This window comes from Dryobates pubescens, chromosome 2 (assembly GCF_014839835.1).
Source record: "Dryobates pubescens isolate bDryPub1 chromosome 2, bDryPub1.pri, whole genome shotgun sequence".
NCBI lineage: Eukaryota > Metazoa > Chordata > Aves > Piciformes > Picidae > Dryobates > Dryobates pubescens.
In genome coordinates this window covers 23,986,750-24,009,872 of record NC_071613.1, presented here as the reverse complement: position 1 = coordinate 24,009,872, position 23,123 = coordinate 23,986,750, and the positions used below count along the sequence as shown (strand labels likewise).

General features: G+C 40.8%; 1 protein-coding gene across 8 annotated transcripts in view; it reads left to right on the top strand.

The window, feature by feature from the left end:
- The window catches only part of AGAP1 (ArfGAP with GTPase domain, ankyrin repeat and PH domain 1), a 389,866-nt gene that overhangs the window by 331,158 nt on the left and 35,585 nt on the right, over positions 1 to 23,123 (top strand). For 5 of the 8 annotated variants that reach the window (XM_054172073.1, XM_054172065.1, XM_054172052.1 and 2 more), the window contains 4 exons: positions 455 to 532; positions 10,280 to 10,434; positions 12,585 to 12,675; positions 19,590 to 19,812. In XM_054172073.1, coding sequence (XP_054028048.1) covers positions 455 to 532; positions 10,280 to 10,434; positions 12,585 to 12,675; positions 19,590 to 19,812 — 547 coding nt within the window. The remainder of the gene's footprint in view (positions 1 to 454; positions 533 to 10,279; positions 10,435 to 12,584; positions 12,676 to 19,589; positions 19,813 to 23,123) is intronic. The other 3 variants (XM_054172086.1, XM_054172080.1, XM_054172060.1) reach the window with 1 other exon arrangement.

The window sequence follows — 23,123 nt, the reverse complement described above, 5'->3', positions numbered from 1 at the left end:
ATCAATATAGGCTTTTAGAGGAAAAGCAGCTCATGTCTGGCTGTGTTTTGTTATTAATTAAATCACATTTTACAGCAGCTGTTTTGTCCAGTCATGTATCCTCTATACAAATACTTCCTACATTTCTCTACTTCTACTGGTCTGGTTTTGTCTATTCCAATAGCAGATCCATTTAATCTTGTCAAATCGTGTCACGTTGTACAGACTTAAAAAATCATTCTCAATCGGAGGCTTTCCATATCGTCCACGGATGGCAGAGGCTGTGTAGTCCTGTGTGCATTTTCTCTGTGTAGCTCTTCACATGTTAACAGGCTTGTGCTTGTATTTTACTTCACATGCTATTTTGATGTTTCTTTTCTCCCCTTTTTCATTTTTGTGGGTTTTTTTTCCCCCTCCCTTTTCTTTATTTTTATTCTCTTTTTTTTTCTCTCCCCCTTCTGCTCTCTGGACGCAGCCAAACGCAAAGCTTGGAAACTAAACCGTGTTGGTAGCCTGCGAAATATATACAGCAGCAGCAGCACCAACACCGAAGGTAACAAACCCACCCGTTTTAGATGACCACCTCCTCTCTTACCCCTCTTTTTAACCTGCTTTTCCAAAAACCATCCTCCTTGAGTCTCTCCCTTACCCAGTGTGGGCATGGAAATCGAATTTGCCCAAAGCATGTGTGCTTTATTTTGTGTTTGCAGAGTCATTCCAGTTGGTCTTTTCATCTTTTTGTTTGTGTGTTTTATTTTGCCATTCATGTTCCTTTCAGCTTACTTAAATTTTGACCTTTCCCTCTAGTCGTGGAGTGGTGATGTTTAAATTACTTCAGGAACCCATTTTCTTCTTTTATTTATTTTTTTATATATATATTTTCCCTTTCTACATGTGGGCACTCAATGTAATATTTCCCAAGTTATTACAGATTTTAAAAGTGTTAGTATCAGGTGTAATGATCTGTAGCCAAATACAATAGTGTGCCGTGACATTTAAGTAACAGTCTTAATTTGTTTTGTGCAAGCCTTCTCCATAATGCTCTTTGCAGGTCTAATCCAGAGGCGAGACAGTGCCGGGTCATTTGCATGTGCTACTCTTGCTTGTAAATTCTCTATATTGTTGTATTTCTAAAGGTCACCTGGTGCCAAAGTTCACAAATTGACTTACATTGCTGTTTTTTTCCACTGAAGACAGCCGTCATGGCTTTTGTATAATAGCACATTGAATTTTATACTGTTTCCACCCCCCACCTTCCACCTTCATTTGAACAACACAATTATAAACTTACTTCCTTTTTTTTATTTATTTATTTCTGCTTTGTTATTATTACAAATGTCAAAGGTCAGAATTACTTGGAAGCCAGGCAAAGAGGAAAAAAAAAGAAGGCAACAAACCCTCTGCCACCATCTCCAACAGCATGTAAGAAGGATGTGTAAGAAATAGGGAATGCAAAATAGGTCACAACTCAGTAATCTCGATATAAGGGAGGGGGATTTTTCCCTTTTTTCTTCACTTAAGTGCAAACCAAATGGGTCAAGTAATCGCAAGCTCATGCCCTAACACTAATTGACTTATTTTGGAATGATTATAACTGTAATATTTTTCTTAATGTCACTGTTTTCTGGGCTGTTGATTTTAGTGATTGCCAAGCGGTGGCATTAAATCTCTTGTAAATTTTAAATTGCATGCTATTTCTGTAAACAAGTCCCTCTGTTCACATCCTGATCATTAACCTTTGGTGATTTATATCACCGTCCTTTTTCTTGCGCAATTACAGCTGTATTGCTGTTGGATGCCTTGCTCGCCCTGCCCAACAAAGTGTAGGGAGGAAGCAAAAGTGTCGTTTTACTGCAGCTTGTTAAGGAAGCTCTTCTGTAAATTATAATTTCGTTCTATTTTGTCAGCAGAAATGTAAAATTATTATTACCTGTGGAAAAGGGAGCAACAGTTGCAAAACTGTCTGGTTTGGGTTTTTTTTTTTGGTTATCTTTTCAAGTCTGAAGTGTGAAAAGACTGCATGAGAGAAAATGATTCTCAGATATTAATGTTTGGAGGGTTGGGGGGGTTTCTCACTTAACAGGAAAATAACTGGATAGTTTTTAATGATTTGTAACTTTCCATGTATTTGCCAGACTTTTCTTCTAATCAGTGGGCAAGCGTGCTTGTTGGTACAGGTTTACTGCTTGAGAAGCTTGTGATTTTATATCTACTTGTTATTAAAATGCAACAGGGCAACAAGTAGAAAGAATTCCCTTGTGTTTTGCAGATAAAGATTTGATTTTTTAGGGTGTGGGGTTTTTGTAGGGCCTGTCTAGTTTGAGAACTCTTTTATCTTACTGATCAAACTAAGTATCAAAGGCACCTTAGATAAGCATGTGGGAACGTGTTCCTGTTGGCCATAGTCCAAAGCGCTTTGAGACATACCATCAAAACACAATCCTGAAATTAGGCAAATGTATCCATTTCTTGGAAACAGCATCCCTGCTAAAAACTGTGTTCTGTGTTCTCTATGGCTTTGTATCTTTGAGCTGATACCTTAAGCTTTTGTGTGAAAGCTGGAATGGTGAGACATGCAAATGTCGAGTTAATGAGCATCGTAAGTATTAAAAACCACATGTTTAGATAATTATGCCTTCAAAAAAGAGAACGATGATAGGAAATGACAGTCCAGAATAACAAATCTGCTTTGGTCTTTAGCGCATGCTTGCTCAGTTGCGCTTAAACCTTTTTACAGACTAAAATCATTTCTGTAGTGTGCACTCCCAGTTTTGAAAGGCTGAGGCAGAAAGCAGCTTCTCCAAGAATTTTAATTGCTGATCTTATCATTTTTAGGCATTCTGTGTGCTTCCCGGTAGCAAAATCTTAGATTAAGATGGAGAAATTCACAGCTCAGGTGCTGAACTGTTTTGCAGGTGCTTGCATGGTCCTCAGCATGGTGGTCTCTTCTGCTTTCACAGGGTCACGTTTGCTGTACATGTGCAAAGCTGAGTGTGCCTCCTCTTTCCGGGTTACTTGATAGCCGGAGTACTGCATTCCTGATGGTTCTATCCTAGTCAGAGGAGTAAGGAAAGGGAGGATTTTCACAGATGTGTAAAATCACAGCTGAAGGACTCTGACTTCTGAGGAGGGCAGAGAGAAGTGGGCCATTGTAAAGCTATGTTCTCTGCTGTTCCTTTGTCAGATTTGTGTGATTCCAAGACATTTTACTTCCTTCAATTTTGAAGTTGATCTAAATCTCTTTAGTTTTCAGAGTTTAGATTTTTTTTTCCCCTCTGGGGAACCACTGACAACTAAAAAAGTCCCACCTGCTCCTTATCACAGGTGGCCACACTTTGAGCAATGCTTTGCTTCTCTAGGGTAAAAGTTTGAGGTATCAGTGTGTTATAATTAAAACAGACCCTGCTCTGGTTTTAAGAAAGCTGGAGTCACTTACACCTGCTATCATCACAGCATTATGAAAATACAGAATTATTTTACCTATACCAACAGATTTTGCAGCACAGGGGAAGGGAGTATCTTTAAGAAATTAGATGGCTGTGCTCTGCCTGTTGTGGTTTAAGATGCATAAAGATACTGCATCCTCATTTTCCCACTGTTCGTGGTTACATATATGACATATGTACATATGTTAAAATAGTGCTGCATTGGAGTTGCTGCTTGTTCATGAACTCCCAGCCTGCCTTCTGTTGAAAAGTCAGTGATGCTGTTGGTGTTACGGTGCTGTGCCTACAGCAGGTGGAGGAGGAGGCATTTCAGAGCACCTGAGATAAGCTCTGCCCAGTAGACTGAGCTTCACAGCACCTCTCAGTTAAGCAAGGTCTTCAGCTTTGAAACACAGATAATGTAAAAAGTAAACCGTGGGCTTGAGACATCAAATCTCAGTGTGGACTCACATTTTGTGAACTGAAGTTAAAAATCACTTCACGGATGTCTTTGAACTGTGTTGGCATGGCACCCAAACAAAACAAGAAGTACATATGCCACAAGGGACTTATTCCCTTAAGCTAGAAACCAACCTCTCAGCACCAGTTTGTCACTCATGGGTAGCACTAAAACAGTAGCACTGAAAAATTCTTTCAGTGGAATACAGTATCAGGAGCTGTGGGCAACCGATAGCTGAGCTATATTGTCCTGATAGGGTTGATTTTCAAAACTAATTAGATTTAGACACTGGGTTTGGAAAGGGGAGAGAAGTATTAGCATAGTCATGCCCAGTGGGACATGGCACAAATATTTCCTTAATTGAGGCTGCTAATAAACATACTTATCTTCCAAGTTACAAGGATAATTTGCACCAAATGGCAAAAGGGAACAATAGTTAACATTATATAGTTCATAAATAACACGTGCCTTTGCTGTAAACACATTGTTTATTGTAAACATCTAATGTGGATGACTAGGGCACCTCAGCAGTGTTTCATTCTCATCCTTTTGATAAGATGAAGGGTTATTAAGGAGTGCTTGAGCAGAAGTGATTTTTGAGAGCGGGAGGAGGGTGTGATAAAGGGGGAGTTTAAATAGGTCTCAGTGTTACTTGAGGCAGGCTTGACTAGGTTTCAAGCTGTAACCTCAACTCTTGAAGAGGATTCACGGGTGTTTGAAATATGCCATGGAGAATCTTTTGGTTCTGCACTTGACTTCTTGCTGCTGGAAAGTGTTTCCTGTGTGAGCAGCATCATCCACCAGATGTGCACAGTGAGTTACTCTTAATTAGCAGCAGCACCAGGATCCTCTGACGATAGCTACGTTGGGCAAAGATGCAAATGCACGATCTGGCACCTAGTGAAAGATGCTAGTTGCCTTGGAAGCCAGAAGATCCAGTTTTATCTCTGATTCTGGCAAAATATTCATATATGCCTGTGAGATAAACCATGAGCCTGGCAAATCATTGTTTGATACTCATGGGAAAGTAGAAATATTTTTTCTGTTTAAAAAGAAACATTTTGAATGGATTTAATTTTAGATTGCAATGTCTGATGAAAAGGGGCCCTTGTCTTCTGTTGACTTCAGACTGCTTGTGGTTACCAACCACTGGTCTAAGGTGTTGGTAACTATTTATCCAGTTCTTAATATTGAAAACAAAAGATGTGGGAGTTGTGAACAAACTGATACATGCATGCCATTTAGAACCACGCTTACAGGATACCAAAAGGCATAAGCACTTCTGGACATGTGTCTTCCCTACATTTTAATAGACTTAATTGACTTCTCTGGAACAAGTTACAGACTAATTGTATCCTGTAGTTATTTTGAGTGTAGTTTCCTAAATCAGATCTCTGTTGCATGCAATAAACACAGGCATCGGTACAGGAATGCAGTAAGACCATGTCCAAATGTTTGTTTTCCCTTATACAATCCTTTGCTTCTAAGAAGTTGTATATCTTGTTTTCCATAAGTGGGTTGGGTGGGCTTGTAGCAGTGTCTGTCTTTTGGCAGAGCAAAATAAATGTCAACACAGGTTAAATGCAGTAACTTTACTAGGGAAAGGTACTAGTGAAACAGTATATGCAGCATTAACAGTGGTATTGTGTAGATGGTGTTGGATGATGGGTTGGACGCGATGATCTTGAAGGTCTCTTCCAACCTGGTCTATACTATTCTATTCTATTCTTGGAACTGATGTGGTGTGGTGGTTTTCCTAGAAGTCACTGGTTGCCTACCTGCTTCCACTTAAAAAAAAAAAAAAGAAAGAAAGAAAGAAACCACACCTCTTATGCTCCAATGACATCCTGGCCTGTATCAGGAACAGTGTGGCCAGCAGGAGCAGGGAGGTCATTCTGCCCCTGTACTCAGCACTGGTTAGGCCACACCTTGAGTACTGTGTCCTATTGTGTGCCCCTCAGTTTAGGAAAGATGTTGACTTGCTGGATTGTGTCCAGAGAAGGGCAACAAAGCTGGTGAGGGGTTTGGAACACAAGCCCTATGAGGAGAGGCTGAGGGAGCTGGGGTTGCTTAGCCTGGAGAAGAGGAGGCTCAGGAGAGACCTTATTGCCCTCTACAACTATCTGAAGGGAGGCTGTAGACAGACAGGGGCTGGTCTCTTCTCCCAGGCTACCAGCACCAGAACAAGAGGACACAGTCTCAAGCTGTGCCAGACTGGATGTTAGGAAGAAGATCTACACAGAGAGAGTGATTGCCCATTGGAATGGGCTGCCTGGGGAGGTGGTGGAGTCACCATCATTGGAGGTGTTTAGGAGGAGACTTGATAGGGTGCTTGGTGCCATGGTTTAGTTGATTAGGTGGTGTTGGATGATATGTTGGACGTGATGATCTTGAAGGTCTCTTCCAACCTGGTTTATTCTATTCTATTATAGGTTCTGTATGATGATGATGATCATCTTACAGATGTAGCTCATTTCCCATCCTATCCACCCTTTCCCACTTAAAAAAAAAAAAAAAGAAGGCAAAGCAAACAACAACAAAATTGCAGACCTCTCCTGTTGATAATAACTTCTAAATGGAAATCAGTTGCGGCTGGCTTTTTGCACTTTAACCCTTTGTCTCCTGGCCTTCCAGGAAATAATTGATGACTGATTGGCCCATTAACCTTTTTTTGAAAAAAAAAAAAAAAAAAGTTTGACAGCCTGGACTATGTAATGAGGAGGGATTCCTAGTGAAATCAGGTTGATGGCTGAGTTGCTTGCCCCTGAGAATGCAAAATTAGCCCCATGGGACCTCGTCTGCATAGAAACTGGACACAATTAGCGTAATATCTGGTGTTATTAATGTAGTTTGGAGTAATTGGGCAGGTTGATTTCGACAGGTTGATGGTGCTAAAATACTATTATAGTGGACCTTCCTGTGAATAACTGTTAAACATGGAAAACTGTTTAATAAAATTTTGTGATTGGGCTCACAGGGATTTAAATAGCACAACTGATAATTTTACTGAAGAGTAAAACTGAACAGTTTCATTCTGCTGCCTGGATTTGCCTGTTTGGTGCTTACAGGATGTACCCATTTGCCACTCATCTTTTGCAGACATTGCCCTGTGGGTGACATGGAGCAGGCTCTGAGGCTTTGTTTCACAACTGCCCTTGCCGAAAGAATATTTGGTGTATGTAAGCATGAAATGTATTACTGAACACACTTTCAACTGGCACAGTGGCTTTTCATCTGAGCTTTTCACAGAGTGAACCTGAAGCTTCAGTGACTCTCAGAGAGTGAAAACTTATGGCTGATGGTACATGAAGAACACTGACCAAGTTTTCAGCTAACTTACTGATGAACTTAAAATGTCCTTCCAGCCCAGATGTAAAACATGCTGCAGGCCTTGTAAGCCAAGGCGGGGCTGTACCAGGACAAACTCACTGGCATATTGCGTGGGCTTTATGATCCTGAGCCACAAAGGCTATGCAAGGACTTTACAGCTTTTGTCGTGGTGTCAGCTGATCACAGCAGAAAAGGTCAGGAGATGAAACACAGGAGCCTCTCCTTTGGGAAAAGGAGACTTGAGTGTATAAAAGAGTGACCACAGGAAATGTCTGGAGGTGTTTTCTGACTTTGCACTCCACTCGCCTGAATAGCTGGGTTTGTGTCCTCTGCCATCAGTGTCGCATAAGCAAGGATGTAGCTTTGTTCAGTGTTTCTAGAAACAAAGCTTGCAGAGGTACCACTGCAAGCATGGCGTCTCAGCATCACTTTTAATCAGTACACTGGCTGGATTGCAGAGTCTATTTCTCATGAGCCCTTGGGCAAACCAACATCATGTATGTGGTCAGGATTAGTGGCTAATAGTAGATGGAGGATTAAATGATGCTACAGCTTGATGTATATACTAGAACTAGAACTGTAGTGCTGAAAAGTCACCTAATACTCTAATGCTGAGGTGAGCTGGGACAGGTCTCTTCTCCCAAGTTGCAAGTACTAGGACAAGAGCAAACGGCCTCAAGTTGCAGCAGTGGACATCTAGGATGGACACAAGGAAAAATTTCTTCACAGAAAGGGTGGTAAAGCATTGGAATTGGCTGCCCAGGAAAGTGAAGTCACTGTCCCTAGAGGTATTTTAAAAAGTGAAGATGTGATGCTGAGGGACATGGTTTAGTGGTGACCTGGCAGTACTGGGTTAATGCTTGGAGTAGTGCAAAGAAACTCTCTAAAGATACAGAATATATACTTGTGGAGTATTAGTTACATACTATGCATTTCTGTTGAGTTATAATGCTTTGAGAAGTCAACCTTGTCAGTCTGCTGGAGGAGTCTCCTCTCTTGTTGCCCTCTTCTGTCTTTATATCCCCTCATGGCCTCCTCCCTGCTTCAAAATGAGATGTGGGGAATTTTTAACTTGGGGCAGCAAAATAACTGTTTTCTCAAGTAGGCATGTCCTTCAGCTTGCACAAAACCTTTGCCTTGCGTAGGAGTGGTATGGCGTATGGTCAGGGGAGACAGGGGCAAAGCAAATTCAATCCAAGCTGGAGCAGAGCTGCAAGTGGAGAAGGGCTGTGGGAGAAAGGCTCAACTGAGGTGCAGAAAATGGAGTGAGACTGAAAAGGGCCTGTGTGATACTGTGTACTGTGGGGTCCCTGCCATAACAATCCTCCTGGCTCAGCACCACCCACACTCAGTAATTTTTATAGAAGGTTTTTCTAAATGCTATTTGGAAATCTCCTTAGTAAGACTTCAGGAGTACTATGTTTTATCACTTAAAATCCATTTCAAGGTGTCTGTTTCCTAAATGGGATTCTGCGGGGACTCCTTCAGGTGGGATTCAGTTTTTCACATTCTCTTCCCTTAGCATCATTCCCTGTTTTCTTGAACATATGCATAATGTGCCTGTACCTGCCTGCTGTCCATACACCATACCACTGCTGTGTAACTAGAAGACCATAATTGTGTTGTCCTACAGGAGATGGCACACAGAGCTGAACATCATGTCCTTTATTGTGGCATAGTTCCTCTTACATCTTCCTCATGAATTTTCAGAAACTTTGTTTGACAAATGTGGCTTTTTCCATGATCTACTCATAGCATTTTGGATTATTTTGTTACCTGTTTGTTTTTAACACAGTGTTGCTGAAGTAAAAACTACTACAGCTGTACAGTTGCATCATTTCTCTTATCTTCCTATTCCTACACTGTTTTGCTGGGGGTTTTTTGGTGAAACTGCTGTTTCATGCAGCTCATGCACCTGGAAATAACCTTCACTTCCATGTTTATTCTTACCTAAAGGTGCAAAGTAACCTGTTATTTTTTTGAGGCATCATTAAAGCAATGTGGGCACTGGCCTCCCTAGCACAGAGTTTATCAAAGAAAATCGGTTGACCCACAGGTTGAGAGAACGACTGCCAGCAAACAGCTGTACTGTCTTTAAAGCTAGTGCTAGATTTGTCACTTATCTTTGCATGCTTATGGATGACAAGGTAATGCAGAAGTTTCATGGCTCTGAATGTATAATAAGTCATTAGCAGACAAGTGAATATAAATGTTCTTTCTAAAGCCCATTATGGCTGACGTTCACCAGAACTTTGTGCTCTATTATTCTTTTCCTTTCATGCCTGCCCTTCCTAATTCTACTCAGTCTGCTTCAGCTTCCTTGATTTTTTTAATTTGACTTTGGTGTCCCATATGTAGTTAAAGCGTGTGTCCCTTTAGTTCAGTTCCGCTGATGTTTTCATATGCTGCAGTCCTCTGGCCTGAATACTTGTCCTTATATACTCTAGTAGCCCTGAGGATATTTCTTTGACCCTTTCTGCTAGCTTCTCAGCTCATTTTCTCATCTCCTATGTTGAACGTGAATGTTGAATAGGTTGAAGTGATTTTAATCCTGTGTTATAACCCAGTGTATTTATGCTGTAGAGAAGAACATGTGCTCATTCACCTTTAATATATCTGTGCATGTAAAAAACTACTTGAAGGAAGAGTGTAGATCATCCCATTTTTGGTATTGTCATCTCTTTACAGTCCATTCATCTAAGTTATTTTGTGACATTTTGATCTTTACATTATGTAGCTCTTAACACCTCAGGTTTAAATCTAAATAATGCTTGTTAGCCACTTTGTGTTTGAGAGAGGTAGAGACCCCATTCCAAACTCACAAATGCACACAGGAGCTGAATACTTACCTGAAAAAGCACTTTATCTGCATGACATTTGGAGACAAGCAGCAGTGGATCCATGAGACACTTCCTGCTGCATTGGGCAGCTGCAGGGTAGTTAGACATAACCAGCCTCAAACCTTGTGTGCCTATTTATGGGTTTGCTCATTACCTTACAGAAATGCTTGTCAACCAAGATGGTTTAGCCCTAGCTATCATATCCTTCAACTTAATCTTTCCTTCCTATTGTGTATTTTTTTCAGAACAAGAAGAAAACTTTGAGTTTATCATTGTCTCTCTCACTGGCCAGACTTGGCACTTTGAAGCTACCACATATGAAGAAAGAGATGCGTGGGTACAAGCCATAGAGAGTCAGATCTTGGCCAGCTTACAGTCATGTGAAAGCAGCAAGAACAAGGTAAGCAGCAAGATCATTAAGATGAAAGCAAAATCAAGAACTCTGGAGTTTTAAACCTGTACTCCTAGAGACTTGCATGTGTTGCATACATGAGAGAACAGCATTGGAGCTGCAGGCATACCTCAGATATTTCAGGACAGCTGGTGCTGTAGCCTGTTCTACAGTTTGTTTTTTTACAGCAGGAACTTCTGGATTATCTTTTTTGCCCTTGATAGTACTCTGAAAATTTTCAATGAAACCTGAGGGTTGGTCATGGACTCTCCCTACAGAGAAGCTGTATAGTGCAGTCACTGTTGCACATTCAGGTTTGTTTCAGGTTAGAGCTCTGCAGAAGGCCCTTCAAGAAAAGCCAGTCTTGGAGAAGAGTGAAGGCAGACCCTAAAACCAGCTTATTTACTAGCCAAATCTCTAGTTAAATCTATCGCATAGCAGAACTGAGCCATAGCATTCTGCCATGGTGAAGTAATACAAATCGCAGAGATCAAAGTGTATGTGGTTCTTCTATTACACAAAATTAATTTTTTAAATGGTTTTCTGCCTTAAATGATGTAACACAAAGCAAAGCCTGAAACAGTTCATCAAAGCTTTCTAGGGAAAGAACATGGCCTAAGAGGAAGAGCCCTTCTACCTTGCAGTGCTTTCATATGGTGACAGAAGTAATTTGTTCTCCTTTCCTGTCAAAATAAATGTTTAAAAGCTGAGACTTCCTCAGCCATTGCTTATTTTTGGAAGTTTGGGAGAACTTATGCTTCTTGACTCTATGTATCTGCAAACTCCTCACAAGTAGAGAGTGAGGTGTTGAGTAGTAGTACAGGGACAGAAATAGGCAATAATTGTTAACATTATCCACCTAACAGTTGTCTTTAATGATTTTCTTTTGCAAGGAGAAGACTCATAGTCAGAAGGGAATGCCTGCTTGCATTGCCCTGATCTACCAGAGTAGATCAGGCACCAGTAATTATCTTCATCATCACATAATTAACTTCCTATTTTGTTTTCAAAAAGTACTGTTTTCAATATGTATTTCTGAGATCAAGAAAAATCACTGCTTACATATTTTCTTACCTTTCACAGATTTACACTTTCTAGTACCTATGTTAAAGGAGCACAAAAGAGGAAATTTGTGCACTAAGACCTCTATAAAAATACTAACATAAAAAAGGATAAAGTATGGCTAGTAAGTGGCTGTGAAGCATACTTCTATGAAATATTACTGAGGTCTCAAAACATGTCAGAAGAAATAAGTGGGAAAGCAAAGTGCAGTTAGCTGGACAGCTTTAGTACATGACCCTCCATAATAGATCAGGAGGACAAATTCCACATGGCCATACATTAAGACCTAGTCCTCATCTTGCTTAAATCAATTCATTGCAAAGAGTCCATCACTTGCTACAGCTATCAGTTTTCTTCTCAGAGAGCAGTTTTCTTCTCAGAGGGTCCATGAGACAGTTTAGTTAGACAGGGCTGAGCCAGTTGTAAATCGTGATAGTCTCTCCAGGTCTAAGTAGAGGTCATCAGCAGGTCATCATGGAGAGAATTTAAATGGGAGCTGTATGATTAAATCTGACCTTTTGATGATAAAAAGGTTTCAGCTGCTTTTGCAAACCAGCCCTTAGTCTTCATTATCAAAAGCATACACATCAATAAAAGGAATTGGTTTTATAAATTAATATTCATATCTAATTTATCTGAAGAAGCAAACCTACACTGTGACTGCTGTTCTTTTGGAGTAGAAGGGTTGACTTTCAAGCTCAGTTTTCCTCTGTGTGGTCTCCCTACTTGTTAGAATCCAAACTGAAGACCTCAAAATGCTGGGAGCTCCAGCACAGGATAGAGAAAGCCTAGGGAAAAATTCTGAGCCATGAAGAAACATGAGAGCAAATAGAAGTCTGTGTATGAGCAGACTGTGGGAGCTCAGCCAACAGCTGCGTCTTAAACCATAACAGTGTCCCTTCTTGGCAGGCATGGATTTGCACATGTCAAAGGATCACAATTTGTTGAGAGGCAAATCAAGCATTTGAGGTTCCTTGATCTCATTCATTCAGTTTGGGTCAAAACTTTGTATTTTACTGCTTATTCGGCTGCCATTTGTGCCATGCAATTTTTTGGGGGGTTATTTCTTACTAATGCAGTTCCTTTAATTTACACAGTCCCGCCTGACGAGTCAGAATGAGGCCATGGCACTTCAGTCCATAAGGAACATCAGAGGCAATTCCCACTGCGTGGACTGTGAAGCACAGAGTAAGTACAGCCACGTGATTTCAGAAAATTGACCTCTTCTCCTCAGCTGAGACTTAGATGAATGCCCACCATGGACTTTCTCTTTTTGGATATTACATTTCATATGTTGCTTGCACATTTCGTCTTAGTTGTGGAGTTTACTTCATCAGGCTTGGTTTCTTTCCCCTTGTTTCACATGCCATATTAAGTATCAGCATTTCCTTACTTCTCTTTGAAAAAAAGGAAAAAGATGTTTGCTGTTTGACATCAGTTACCTCAATTTTCTTCCTTTTTTTGTATGGAGAGGGCACATGTGCCATGGCAGTATGTTCAAAGAGGTAGAACTTGATTGGTGTTTTTTTTGGTTTGGTTTTTTTTTATGGTTACTTGTCAGAAGAAATCAGTCATTTCTCATTATATCTGGATACTAGATCTGGGATTTTTTTTTTTTCTCCCCTTTATGTTTCTTTCCCTTTTTTTATTTTTTAAAACATATACTTAGTGTTCAGAAAAGTGTTCTTGAGAATACTTTGAGCTGTGGTTCACCTCACTAACCCCGGCTGAGGTCATTATTCTGGTGCTCTTTAGTTCCAGGGGTTTGCAACAAAGCCACAAAAAGGAAGTACTGTTGCTCCAAAGCAATTAGTTGTAGAAGCAGAAGGATGGAGGACTTGTGCATTTTTATTTCTTTGATATTTGAAAGTCAGAACTTTTGTGAGATTTTCACATGTGCTTAAAATGGGAAAATACTAATTTATTTTAATTTGGGTATAATTAACCATTTTTTAAAAGATTTGCTGTTTTGAGTGCTGGTCCAAACCATTTTGACATCTCAGTTAACTTTAAAGTGAACATTCGTACAGAAGTGCAAATGCTTTTGCACAATGGATTTGCTATCTGAACAGATAGCAATGGGGCTGATTTGGTCATCTAGCAAACAAAGCTGTTATCCCTTGCCTCATCCCTAGAGGTCTTGAAGAGAAGATGGTTAGCACATTAACAGCTGTTTTAAAATCTATTTTTAAAAAAGAATATTTTTCCATACCATCAAAATTTGGTTTATATACAGACTAATTTTACTTGCATCTTCTGGGGTCAGAGTGGCTGGAGAGCGGCCAGGCAGAAAGGGACCTGGGGGTGCTGGTCGATAGTAGGCTGAACATGAGCCAGCAGTGTGCCCAGGTGGCCAAAAAGGCCAATGGCATCCTGGCCTATATAAGGAACAGTGTGGCCAGCAGGAGCAGGGAGGTCATTCTGCCCCTGTACTCAGCACTGGTTAGGCCACATCTTGAGTTCTGTGTCCAGTTCTGGGCCTTTCAGTTTAGGAAAGATGTCGAGTTGCTGGAATGTGTCCAGAGAAGGGCAACAAAGCTGGTGAGGGGTTTGGAACACAAGCCCTATGAGGAGAGGCTGAGGGAGCTGGGGTTGCTTAGCCTGGAGAAGAGGAGGCTCAGGACCTTACTGCTACAACTACCTGAAGGGAGGCTGTAGCCAGGTGGGGGTTGGTCTCTTCTCCCAGGCAAGCAGCACCAGAGGAAGAGGGCACAGTCTCAAGCTGCACCAGGGGAAGTTTAGGCTGGATGTTAGAAAGAAGTTCTTCATAGAAAGAGTGATTAGCCATTGGAATGGGCTGCCCAGGGAGGTGGTGGAGTCACCATCACTAGGAAGAGAGTGGATCGGGTGCTTGGTGCCATGTTTTAGTTGATTAGATGGTGTTGGATGATAGGTTGGACTCAATGACCTCAAAAGTCTTTTCCAGCCTGGTTAATTCTTTTCTATTACACACACTCTCAGATATTCGTACACTGTCCATAGGAAACTGATGAAGAGCAAAGGTAGCTACCCTGTCCCTGGTGGTTCAGCACACAGGAATGTGAGCCCTGGCTGCAACAGGCTTTGAGCATCAGGACTGGGGTGCTGACAGAAAATCTTGTTGACCTGCTGGAGGGAGATTCCGAAGAGAAATTTCACAGGGACTTCTTGCTGACAAAGAGAAATTATAACAACGCTGATAAATTACCATCTTTATGTTCCACTGTCTGGTAATCCAGCACACAATAAACAAGGCAAAATGCTGCTTTGGCTGGTATTTAAACATATACAGCCCTAAGTGACTCTTATTTGTTGGTTTTCTTGCATATCAACCTCAAAGTTGTTCAGATTTACACTGAAGCTTTGGTACACTTCAAGTAAAAGGCATATAAGATGCTGTGCTGTATATGAGAAGAACAGGATCTTCAAGTGACCTAGATGTATATTTAGCTCATTTGAAGTACTCACTGCTTTCTGTGAGCAGACCACAATGGAAGTGTTACTGATTTCTGCTTCAGTATGTCTGTACAGCTATGGGTGGCATTTTCCTAGACCCTGCTAAGTGGTCACCCAGGCAGAAGGGGATCATAAGATCCTTTCACTGCAGACAACTTCTCATACCCACACATGTCCTTCTACTGTATCCATGATTCATTTCAGCTCTACCCAGAGTCCACACTATCTCCACGGTGTGTGTTTTTCTCCCCAGTCACACAAGTACCCCCAGTATTTGTGCAGCAGGTAGATGTTGAGTCAGGAATGTGATTGTGCAAGAAAGCAGCCTTATTAATTTTTTTTTTCTTTTTCTTTTTTTTTTTTCCCCAGTCTATTTCAGCCAGGTTGGTTTTCATCCAAATTGTTTCACTGGTCAAGCTGACCACCCGTGTGTTGTGCCAGCAGGAGAGATGTGCCAAGAACATGTTGCTGGGAGACGGCAGAGGGGGACTGCCCTTTTTTGGCCACGCTTAACTCTGTTATGTAGCTTTTGATGTGCAGGGGTCATTTTGGAATCTAAACTGGAACTTCTTAATTGTTGGCATTCTTGGAGAAATGTATAACCTCTTTGACTCTTCTTGCCATGTGGCCTTCCTAATTTTAAGGCCATCATCATTCCTGCTGAAAAATTTGAGGTATTTCCGATTGTATGTTAAAATTGAAACACACATATGAGGTGAACCTCAGCCTTTTGCTTTTTCTGACGGGTTTTGCTTTAGTTCCTTCTCTCCCTTTCTGCCTTGCCTGAGCAAGTCCTTACCCCCTGAGCATTTAGCATTACAAACACTAGTGCTCTTGTGGAAAGCTTACATAGTTTGCATCTTCACAAAGACAGATGTTTGGGAGCAAAGGAATATGAGATGTTGCTGTCCCTCAGCTCTATTCAAGAGCCATCAATCTTCCACTTCAGAAGTCTCATTCTTCCTCTTTCTAGAGCTCTTTGCCTTTTTAGCACTTCATCACAGCACTTTGTTTCACCAGGGAATTTCTGCCTTGTTGTATGTTAATCGGCAGCAGTGGTACCAGCAGCATCTGTGTGCCAGCAGCCTTCTGGCCCTTTGGCGGTCTCAGGCTGAAGTTTTTCAAAGTGCCTTTTTTATTGTTCCAATCCCAGAGCAATAGATGTGGCAAAATGCTCTTTAGGTGCTGAAGTTTTTACCCAACAAGATTTCACTTGGTGTTTCAGAACAAAAATTATGTTGCCTTTTTCCAGAGCATTGGAGTTACAATACTGGCTTCTATCTGGAGAAGGCACTGAAGATGTTCAAACTGATTAGGCAAACCCAGATGAATTTCTGCCTCTGAAGAATTTTAGCTCTTCCAGTCTTATTGCTTTAATAGCAGACGAGAGGATAAATATGAGTCACTTTTTCGAGATATCTGGAGGCTGTGAAATACCAGGTTTTTCTGTTATAGAACAAAACAGGGAGGCCTTAAAGAGGGAGAGTCTCACCATGAGTTTTGTAGTCCAGGAGTCTAATAACTTACTGTGGTGTATTTTGTATTTGAGAGCCAAACACTGAAGTAATCATTTGGGTGGCCCTGGCAAGCTTATGTAGTCATCAATAGATTCAACTTTATATGCAGTATAAAAAAAGACCACCAACTCTCAAAGAACAGTAAAGATGCAAGCTTTTCTCTTCTTCTGTGACTCTGCAAGATGATGCTTCTTTTCCTAGCTCTTCTCCTTCCTTTAGAGATTTCCTCTGCTCAGCCCAGAGCTGTCTCACACATGCTGGGCTCATGAGGATTTAGCATGGCAAAACCTTTCATCAGGTGTCTTGAGTCCAAAGGGATGAAGGACACAGTAGGGAGGGTTTATTCTCCTAAACAAAGGCTCTATTCCAAGAGCTTTTTGCCTTCAAATGGTCAGTCTGAGGTGCAGGTCAAGGTGGGAAGGCGTTCTCTTGAACTAAACACCTTTAATAATATGGACAGCTGAACATTGTGACCTGGGAGTATTGAGTTACCTGATAAAACTCTCATTTTATTTGTCAAATTGCAAGTAAAAGAAAGTTTTATAGCATCTCCAGCTGCATTGAATGGGCTTTTCCCTTCTATTGCCATCAAATTTGGATGTGCATGTACTGGAGATAATCCTGCCACATGTTTGCTAGTATTCTGGGCGTCCTCCAATTCAGAATCACTCATCACATCACCAGGAAAAAAGCTTATTTTCTGTCTTCTTGAAAAAGAGAAGGAAACAAACAAAAAAACCCCAGCTTGAATAGTTTTGGTTTTCTGAGCACATGTGTTTCTTTTCAGTAGAGATTTGTGATCACAATTTTCAAGCATGAAATTTTAAAAATTCTCAACTACATATATCAAGAGGAAGATACAGATAGGAGCAGTGAATTGTAATTAGAGACAACCCTGAGCAGGCAGTTTACCATAATTTGCCTTAATTATTGGTGAGTAGTGACTTCTGTCATCTAGCATGCATCCTTTTGAAAACAATTTTTCAGGCACACACACTGAAACAGGAGTTGTAAGTGACATCCTGTGAGTTTTTTCCCCAGAATCCATTGAATGCTGCTTGTTCAAGCTCCTCATTAGAGCCCTGTCTTGCTCCAGTTGTAACCAAAATCAACAAGTCCATTTTTTCACTGAATAATGAGTTCAACACTTGCCTTTCCTAGCGTGCCACCTTCAAACTCAGCTGTGTGTTGTCAGACTGTTGAAATTTAAAACACTGTCTTGACAAAATTTCATGGAGCTTGCTTATCACTTTGGCGGACTCATTCCATTGTACCAGCACTGTCAACTGGAAATAGATGACTACTTTAAGAGTTCATTCAGTAAAAGCTAAATTAGATGTACCTCAAGTGCATGGAGATGTTTGGGAAGTCTTTAACTTCCCAGTAATTGGCAAAATATTAATTGGTATTTTTTTCTCTTGCTTCACTCTGAGTTTATGCTTCCTTGAGCTCATTGTGTGTAGTATTTTTGTGAAGATAACCCTGGCCTTTGCAGGTCAGGAGCAGAGATTTTATTTCAAGTCACAGTTTGAAAATTTAAAATTGTTACCCGATTTGTTTAAGTTTTTTACCTACAAATTAGCATGTTGTGATTTTTTTAATTGGGTTTTTTTTAGTCTGTTTCAAATACACTTCTGTTTTCTTCACTGGCAAGACACCAAAGCCAGGTGGAGGTGACCTAAAGAAATATGCAAGAAAGAGGTTTGTCATGGTTGACTTACCAAGGCCTTAGAGGCATGGCAGGAGTTTTGTCTCACCTTATTTTTGGGTGGATCTGAAATGCTGTGTATTCCTAGTAAAGCTTGGGATGGACAGAATTTTTTAAGCATCAAATGTGTTTTTCTACTCAAGCGAAATAAGATGGGGATTTTTCTTCTTGGGGATATTTTTAGATTTCTAAGAACTGGCTGAAAAATGTCAGTCAATGCCTTAAATAAAATGCAGGACTCTGCAGCTAAAAGTAACTGCTTTCCTTTCGTATTTATTGGCCAAATGTGACATGGCAAAGAGCCTAGGAAATCTTTTGCTTCCGCATATGTCGGCCACCAAAAATAACTTTTTGATTTTGGATTACACAAAGTCAAAATGAGTCTTTGAATGACATTTCCATGAATAGGAAGAGACAGACAGGAAATTCATTTTCTATCAGTTCTAAATTTTATTTAGATTTGAATAAAAATTGCCTGCCCTCTCAATTAATCACCATTTTCCTGCTTGGCATTGGTGATAGCCTACTAGATCTTCAGGAGGCCCAGGCTAAGTCAAGAAGAAAAGATCTGACAGCAGGGGGGAGAAAAAGGGCCACCAAACATTCTTCCCATAAGTCTTTTGTTGCATTTGTTAAAATGAGTGTTTGTTGGAGAAAGGGAGATTCATACAAATGTAGTTTTAAATAACACAGGAAAGTGGCAAAAAAAAGCGAACCATCTTGGGAAATGACTTTGAATTTCCCAGCTTTTGTCAGGTATGTCACAGCCTTATCGTTCGCGGGGTTATTTTGTGTGTGTGTGTGTGTGTGCGTGTCAGTGGAATCCTTCTGGCTCGTACACTAGAACTGGGACTTGTTCAAAGTGTCACATTTTCATCTTAGTACTTATCTCCCTGATCTTAGAGATGAAAACATACCCCATAGTGTGTTAGATGTAAAAGCCATATGTAGGTGATGATATAGATGGTTATTAAGGGAGTTCATATAGTTAGCAACAGAGATATTGTATCTAGTCGCTCCTTTTTTTTTTCCCCTCTTCCTTTTTCCCTTGTAATTTGCTATGAGTGGCTCTAGATTCCCAAGGAGGGACTTCCTCCACCACTTTATCTTCAGCTGCCTACCACTGTGTTTATATTTTCTTTGTTTCTTCTTTTCTTTCTAATTCATCTTTTTCTTTAGAGATGGAATGATACATCCTTTGAGACCCACCTCCCCATTTTTTGTTTCTTTCCTTGCTCCTTGAGGGCTCCTCAGAAGGAACGGAACTTCCACAGGTCAAATCTGACCCTTATGGGAGATCTTCCAACTGTGATTTGGACAGGACATCTTTTTTTTTTTTTTTCTTTTTCCCTTGGAGCCAAAATCTTTTGTCCACCACCATAAACTAGATGTTTTTGTTGGGCATTTCATTGTACTCATTGCTTATTTCCCTTTTCCCATAGACCCTGACTGGGCCAGCTTGAATCTGGGAGCCCTCATATGTATCGAATGCTCAGGTATACACCGAAACCTTGGCACACACCTCTCCCGGGTCCGCTCTCTCGACCTGGATGACTGGCCTATAGAGCTCATCAAGGTGATGTCTTCTATCGGGAACGAGCTGGCAAACAGCGTCTGGGAGGAGAGCAGCCAAGGCCATATGAAACCTTCATCAGACTGCACAAGGTAGGCTTGCTTACTCCATCTCCCCATGGCACACAGTGGGTGGGTAGTATGTGACACTGCACGTGGCCAAAACTGCAAGCTATGATCACACAAATCCTCATTTAGGCTTTTCAGTCAGAGGTGGTAGGGTGCTGCAGCTTTTTACAACATGGACTTTTAAAGTTCCCCCTTGGAGTATCCTTTGTAAAAATCATTACATATATATATCTTCACTGCGTGCCCAGTGAGAATGTATGTCAAAGGAGAGGGGTGTCAAAAGTTGAGTGACCCCGTTACTTTTTCACTCTTGTGAAGGTTTCCTCAACAGTTCTACAATTTTTTTGTTCAGCTGACTGACTGACAGAACAGTGGGAGACTGAAACCTCCCGCCTGGGTTATTCCTCAGTCTAAATTATACTATAATGCATTTCTTTGTTTCGGTCAGCCACAAAGTTCCTGGCTTTTGGGCTGTAAGTTTGTGATTAAAAATCTGCCTTCAGTAGTTTGAGCTTACCCAGGAATTTGTACCTGGCCATCAGGTCTTTGGCTTCTCATCACAGAAGTTGAAAGTTTTGCTAACTGTGGGCTTGCTTACTTTTTTTAACGTGATAAATGTGAAACGGTAAGCTGGGGAGGCAGACATGTGTTTCCTAGGAGAACAGTTTCACCTGCCTCCCTGTGAAAATCTATGATATGTTGTCCTATCAAAGGCTAAAGATTGTGGGGGTTTTTTCATACTTAATTTATCTGATCAGTGTCAAAAAAAGCTGTTTTGAAAATACTTTCCTGATTTTAGATTTGAGATGTGTGAACACTGCTAGTTCTCGCTAGGATATTGGTTTGAGGGAAGCTGAGTGACCTGTGGCAGACTGCGTTTCCGCAGGATGGTTCAGGCAGGAGGAGCACCTTCTGGACTACCTTGTACAACTGGGTCAGCTTTTGAAGTTGTCTTCAGAAGCATGTTGTAATTGTCTTAGGGTAAGCTCCAGGAGGGCAGCCTGTGTCCACACACTAGTTGGTCCCCAGGTAGCAAGCAGCACGGTGGAGGTTAAGCTCTCAGTATTCGCCTCCTGCATGTGAGAGAAGTTAGAGGGCATTGCATTCTGATTTTGTTGATGCGTTTCTCTGGATCCTGCTTTTTCCAATACTGGATCAAGTGAAATTATAACCTGGGAGCATATACCTAGGCCACCTGCTATGGTGTAGGAGTAGGTGTACTGTTTGCTTATAATAAAGTCAACTTCTTCTTACGGCATTATTTCGTTAGCACTGAAAAATGAATTTGTGGTGCCACCTTTGGTTCATCTTCGAGAATGAAGCCAGTACATTAATCAGGCTACTTAGATGAATGACTGTGCATATAAAAATGAGAGGTTTTGCTCATACATAAGCTCTATGCCTGTGTATACATGTATATTGCTAGATAATATAATTATTTCATCAGGTAGATTGAAATTAATTTATTGCTTTTTTTTGTCATTACTATTAATTTAATCTTGAGTTCTTACATTGTTGCACCTAACAAATATATGTGTTGCTGCTTCTACTGAGGTGATCTGGAGAGATGCCTTAATTCTAAAGACTTTTAAAAGGCAAAAGCTTACACTCAATTGGATTATTTTTTTTTAATTTGAGAAGATGGCAACAGTATTATTTTAGTATTTATAAAATAAAGATGCTGTCATGAAAAATTTGAAATACATATGACTATGATGAAAAGAGAGCCATCCATTTGAATTAAATTATTCAGGTTTTTAGGTTTGAAAGTAAGTTTTACTTCTAAAAAAAAAGTCAACTTTGTTCTCTTCATATTCCATGCTCAGACCTTATTTTAATTCTTATTTGTTTCCATACATTTTTGTGTTTATATTCAGCTGGTTATGTTTGTCAGTGCCATAATTGCACGCACTTTCCTGAACTACAACATTTTTGGACAAAAAGACTCATTTTACAAATATGTATTTCCAGCTACCTGTCCAAATGCACACTTGCATGATGGAAGAGCTATGAGAAAAAACAGAATTGAGATTATGTGCAAATTTTCCCACAGAGCAATTGTAATCTTGCTTTGCTACTCCCATTTTTTCCACTCTTTGCAGCAGGGGCTGAAGTGATATTGTTCACATAAATATCTGAAAGGTCTGGTTTTTTAAAAGTATGGGCCTCCTGTACTTCACTTTGCTCTCCACCAGCATCATAATCCTTCTGCCCACGATGCGGCAAAGAAATAAGTTCTACTTTAGGCAGAAGCTGTGTGGTCCATTTTCTCGCTGCTGTTTGCAGCTTTGCATGAGGAATCATCACAAGCATCTGCAATGGACCTGAAGCAGGCTTAAACAAACACCCCTTTTTCTGTTGTTGAGGGACTGAAAGGGGAAGAGGCAAGAAGGTAATCAAGTTAGAAATATGTTGGAGAGCTGAGATTTGGAGTTCTGGTGGAGGAAGGATGGATGGAGTCCGTGGGTATTTGGAGAGGGGGGAAGAAAGAAACATTCAGCAAAACTCCTGAAGTGGAAGAGAGCTGAGAGGTGGTTCTGGGAGTCTGTTTCTGCCCATGCTGGTGGTCTGTGAGATCAGCCAGAGCCTGGGAACTGCTGTGTGAGGAAGTTCATATGTTCAACATGCTCCTGCTTTAAGGAACTTCTCACCAAAGCCCCATCAGATGGGAGAGCGAAGTACTCCCATGTTTTCTTCCAGGTTTCTCCTGAACTTGTTCACATCCTTGTTCCCTTCTGCAGCCCCACTTACTGTATCTGTCCTGCATAGTGCTCCTGTTTTGAGTACCACTAAAAATCCACCCTCCGTGGCTTTCCATGTATGCTCAGACCTTCAGGCTGTGCCTGCAAACAGCATGTTGGAAACAAGAACAGAAGATTTTTGTAACCATTCTCTCAACTGATTCAAAAGCTTAGCACAAAGCATCAGTAAAAGACCTTAGATAAATAAAACCTTCTCACAGGTTTACTCATGATAGGCATGTCTTAACACTTCTGACTCCACTGTGTTATGCCTAAAGAACCAAATGTTGTCAGCAGAATGATGGACTCTCCACTAATAGACATTTGTAGAGAGGATCAGACATAAATGGCTTTCCCCATTTCATATTGTGTCTTTCTATTGGAGATGAAGCTATCAGTGGCAGCCCACAAGCTTCCTAGGGGCGCAGAAAGGGTTATTGACTGCTCTACAAATACTGAATCTTGTTGGGAGACTCAAGGACTGTTCACATGCTAGTCTAAAAGGAACCTGGAAGTCCTGAAATGGCTTGAGAAGCAGTCCCTTCCGCTTGGGAGAAGTGGACACTGATGCTGAATCACTGTAGTGATGTTATG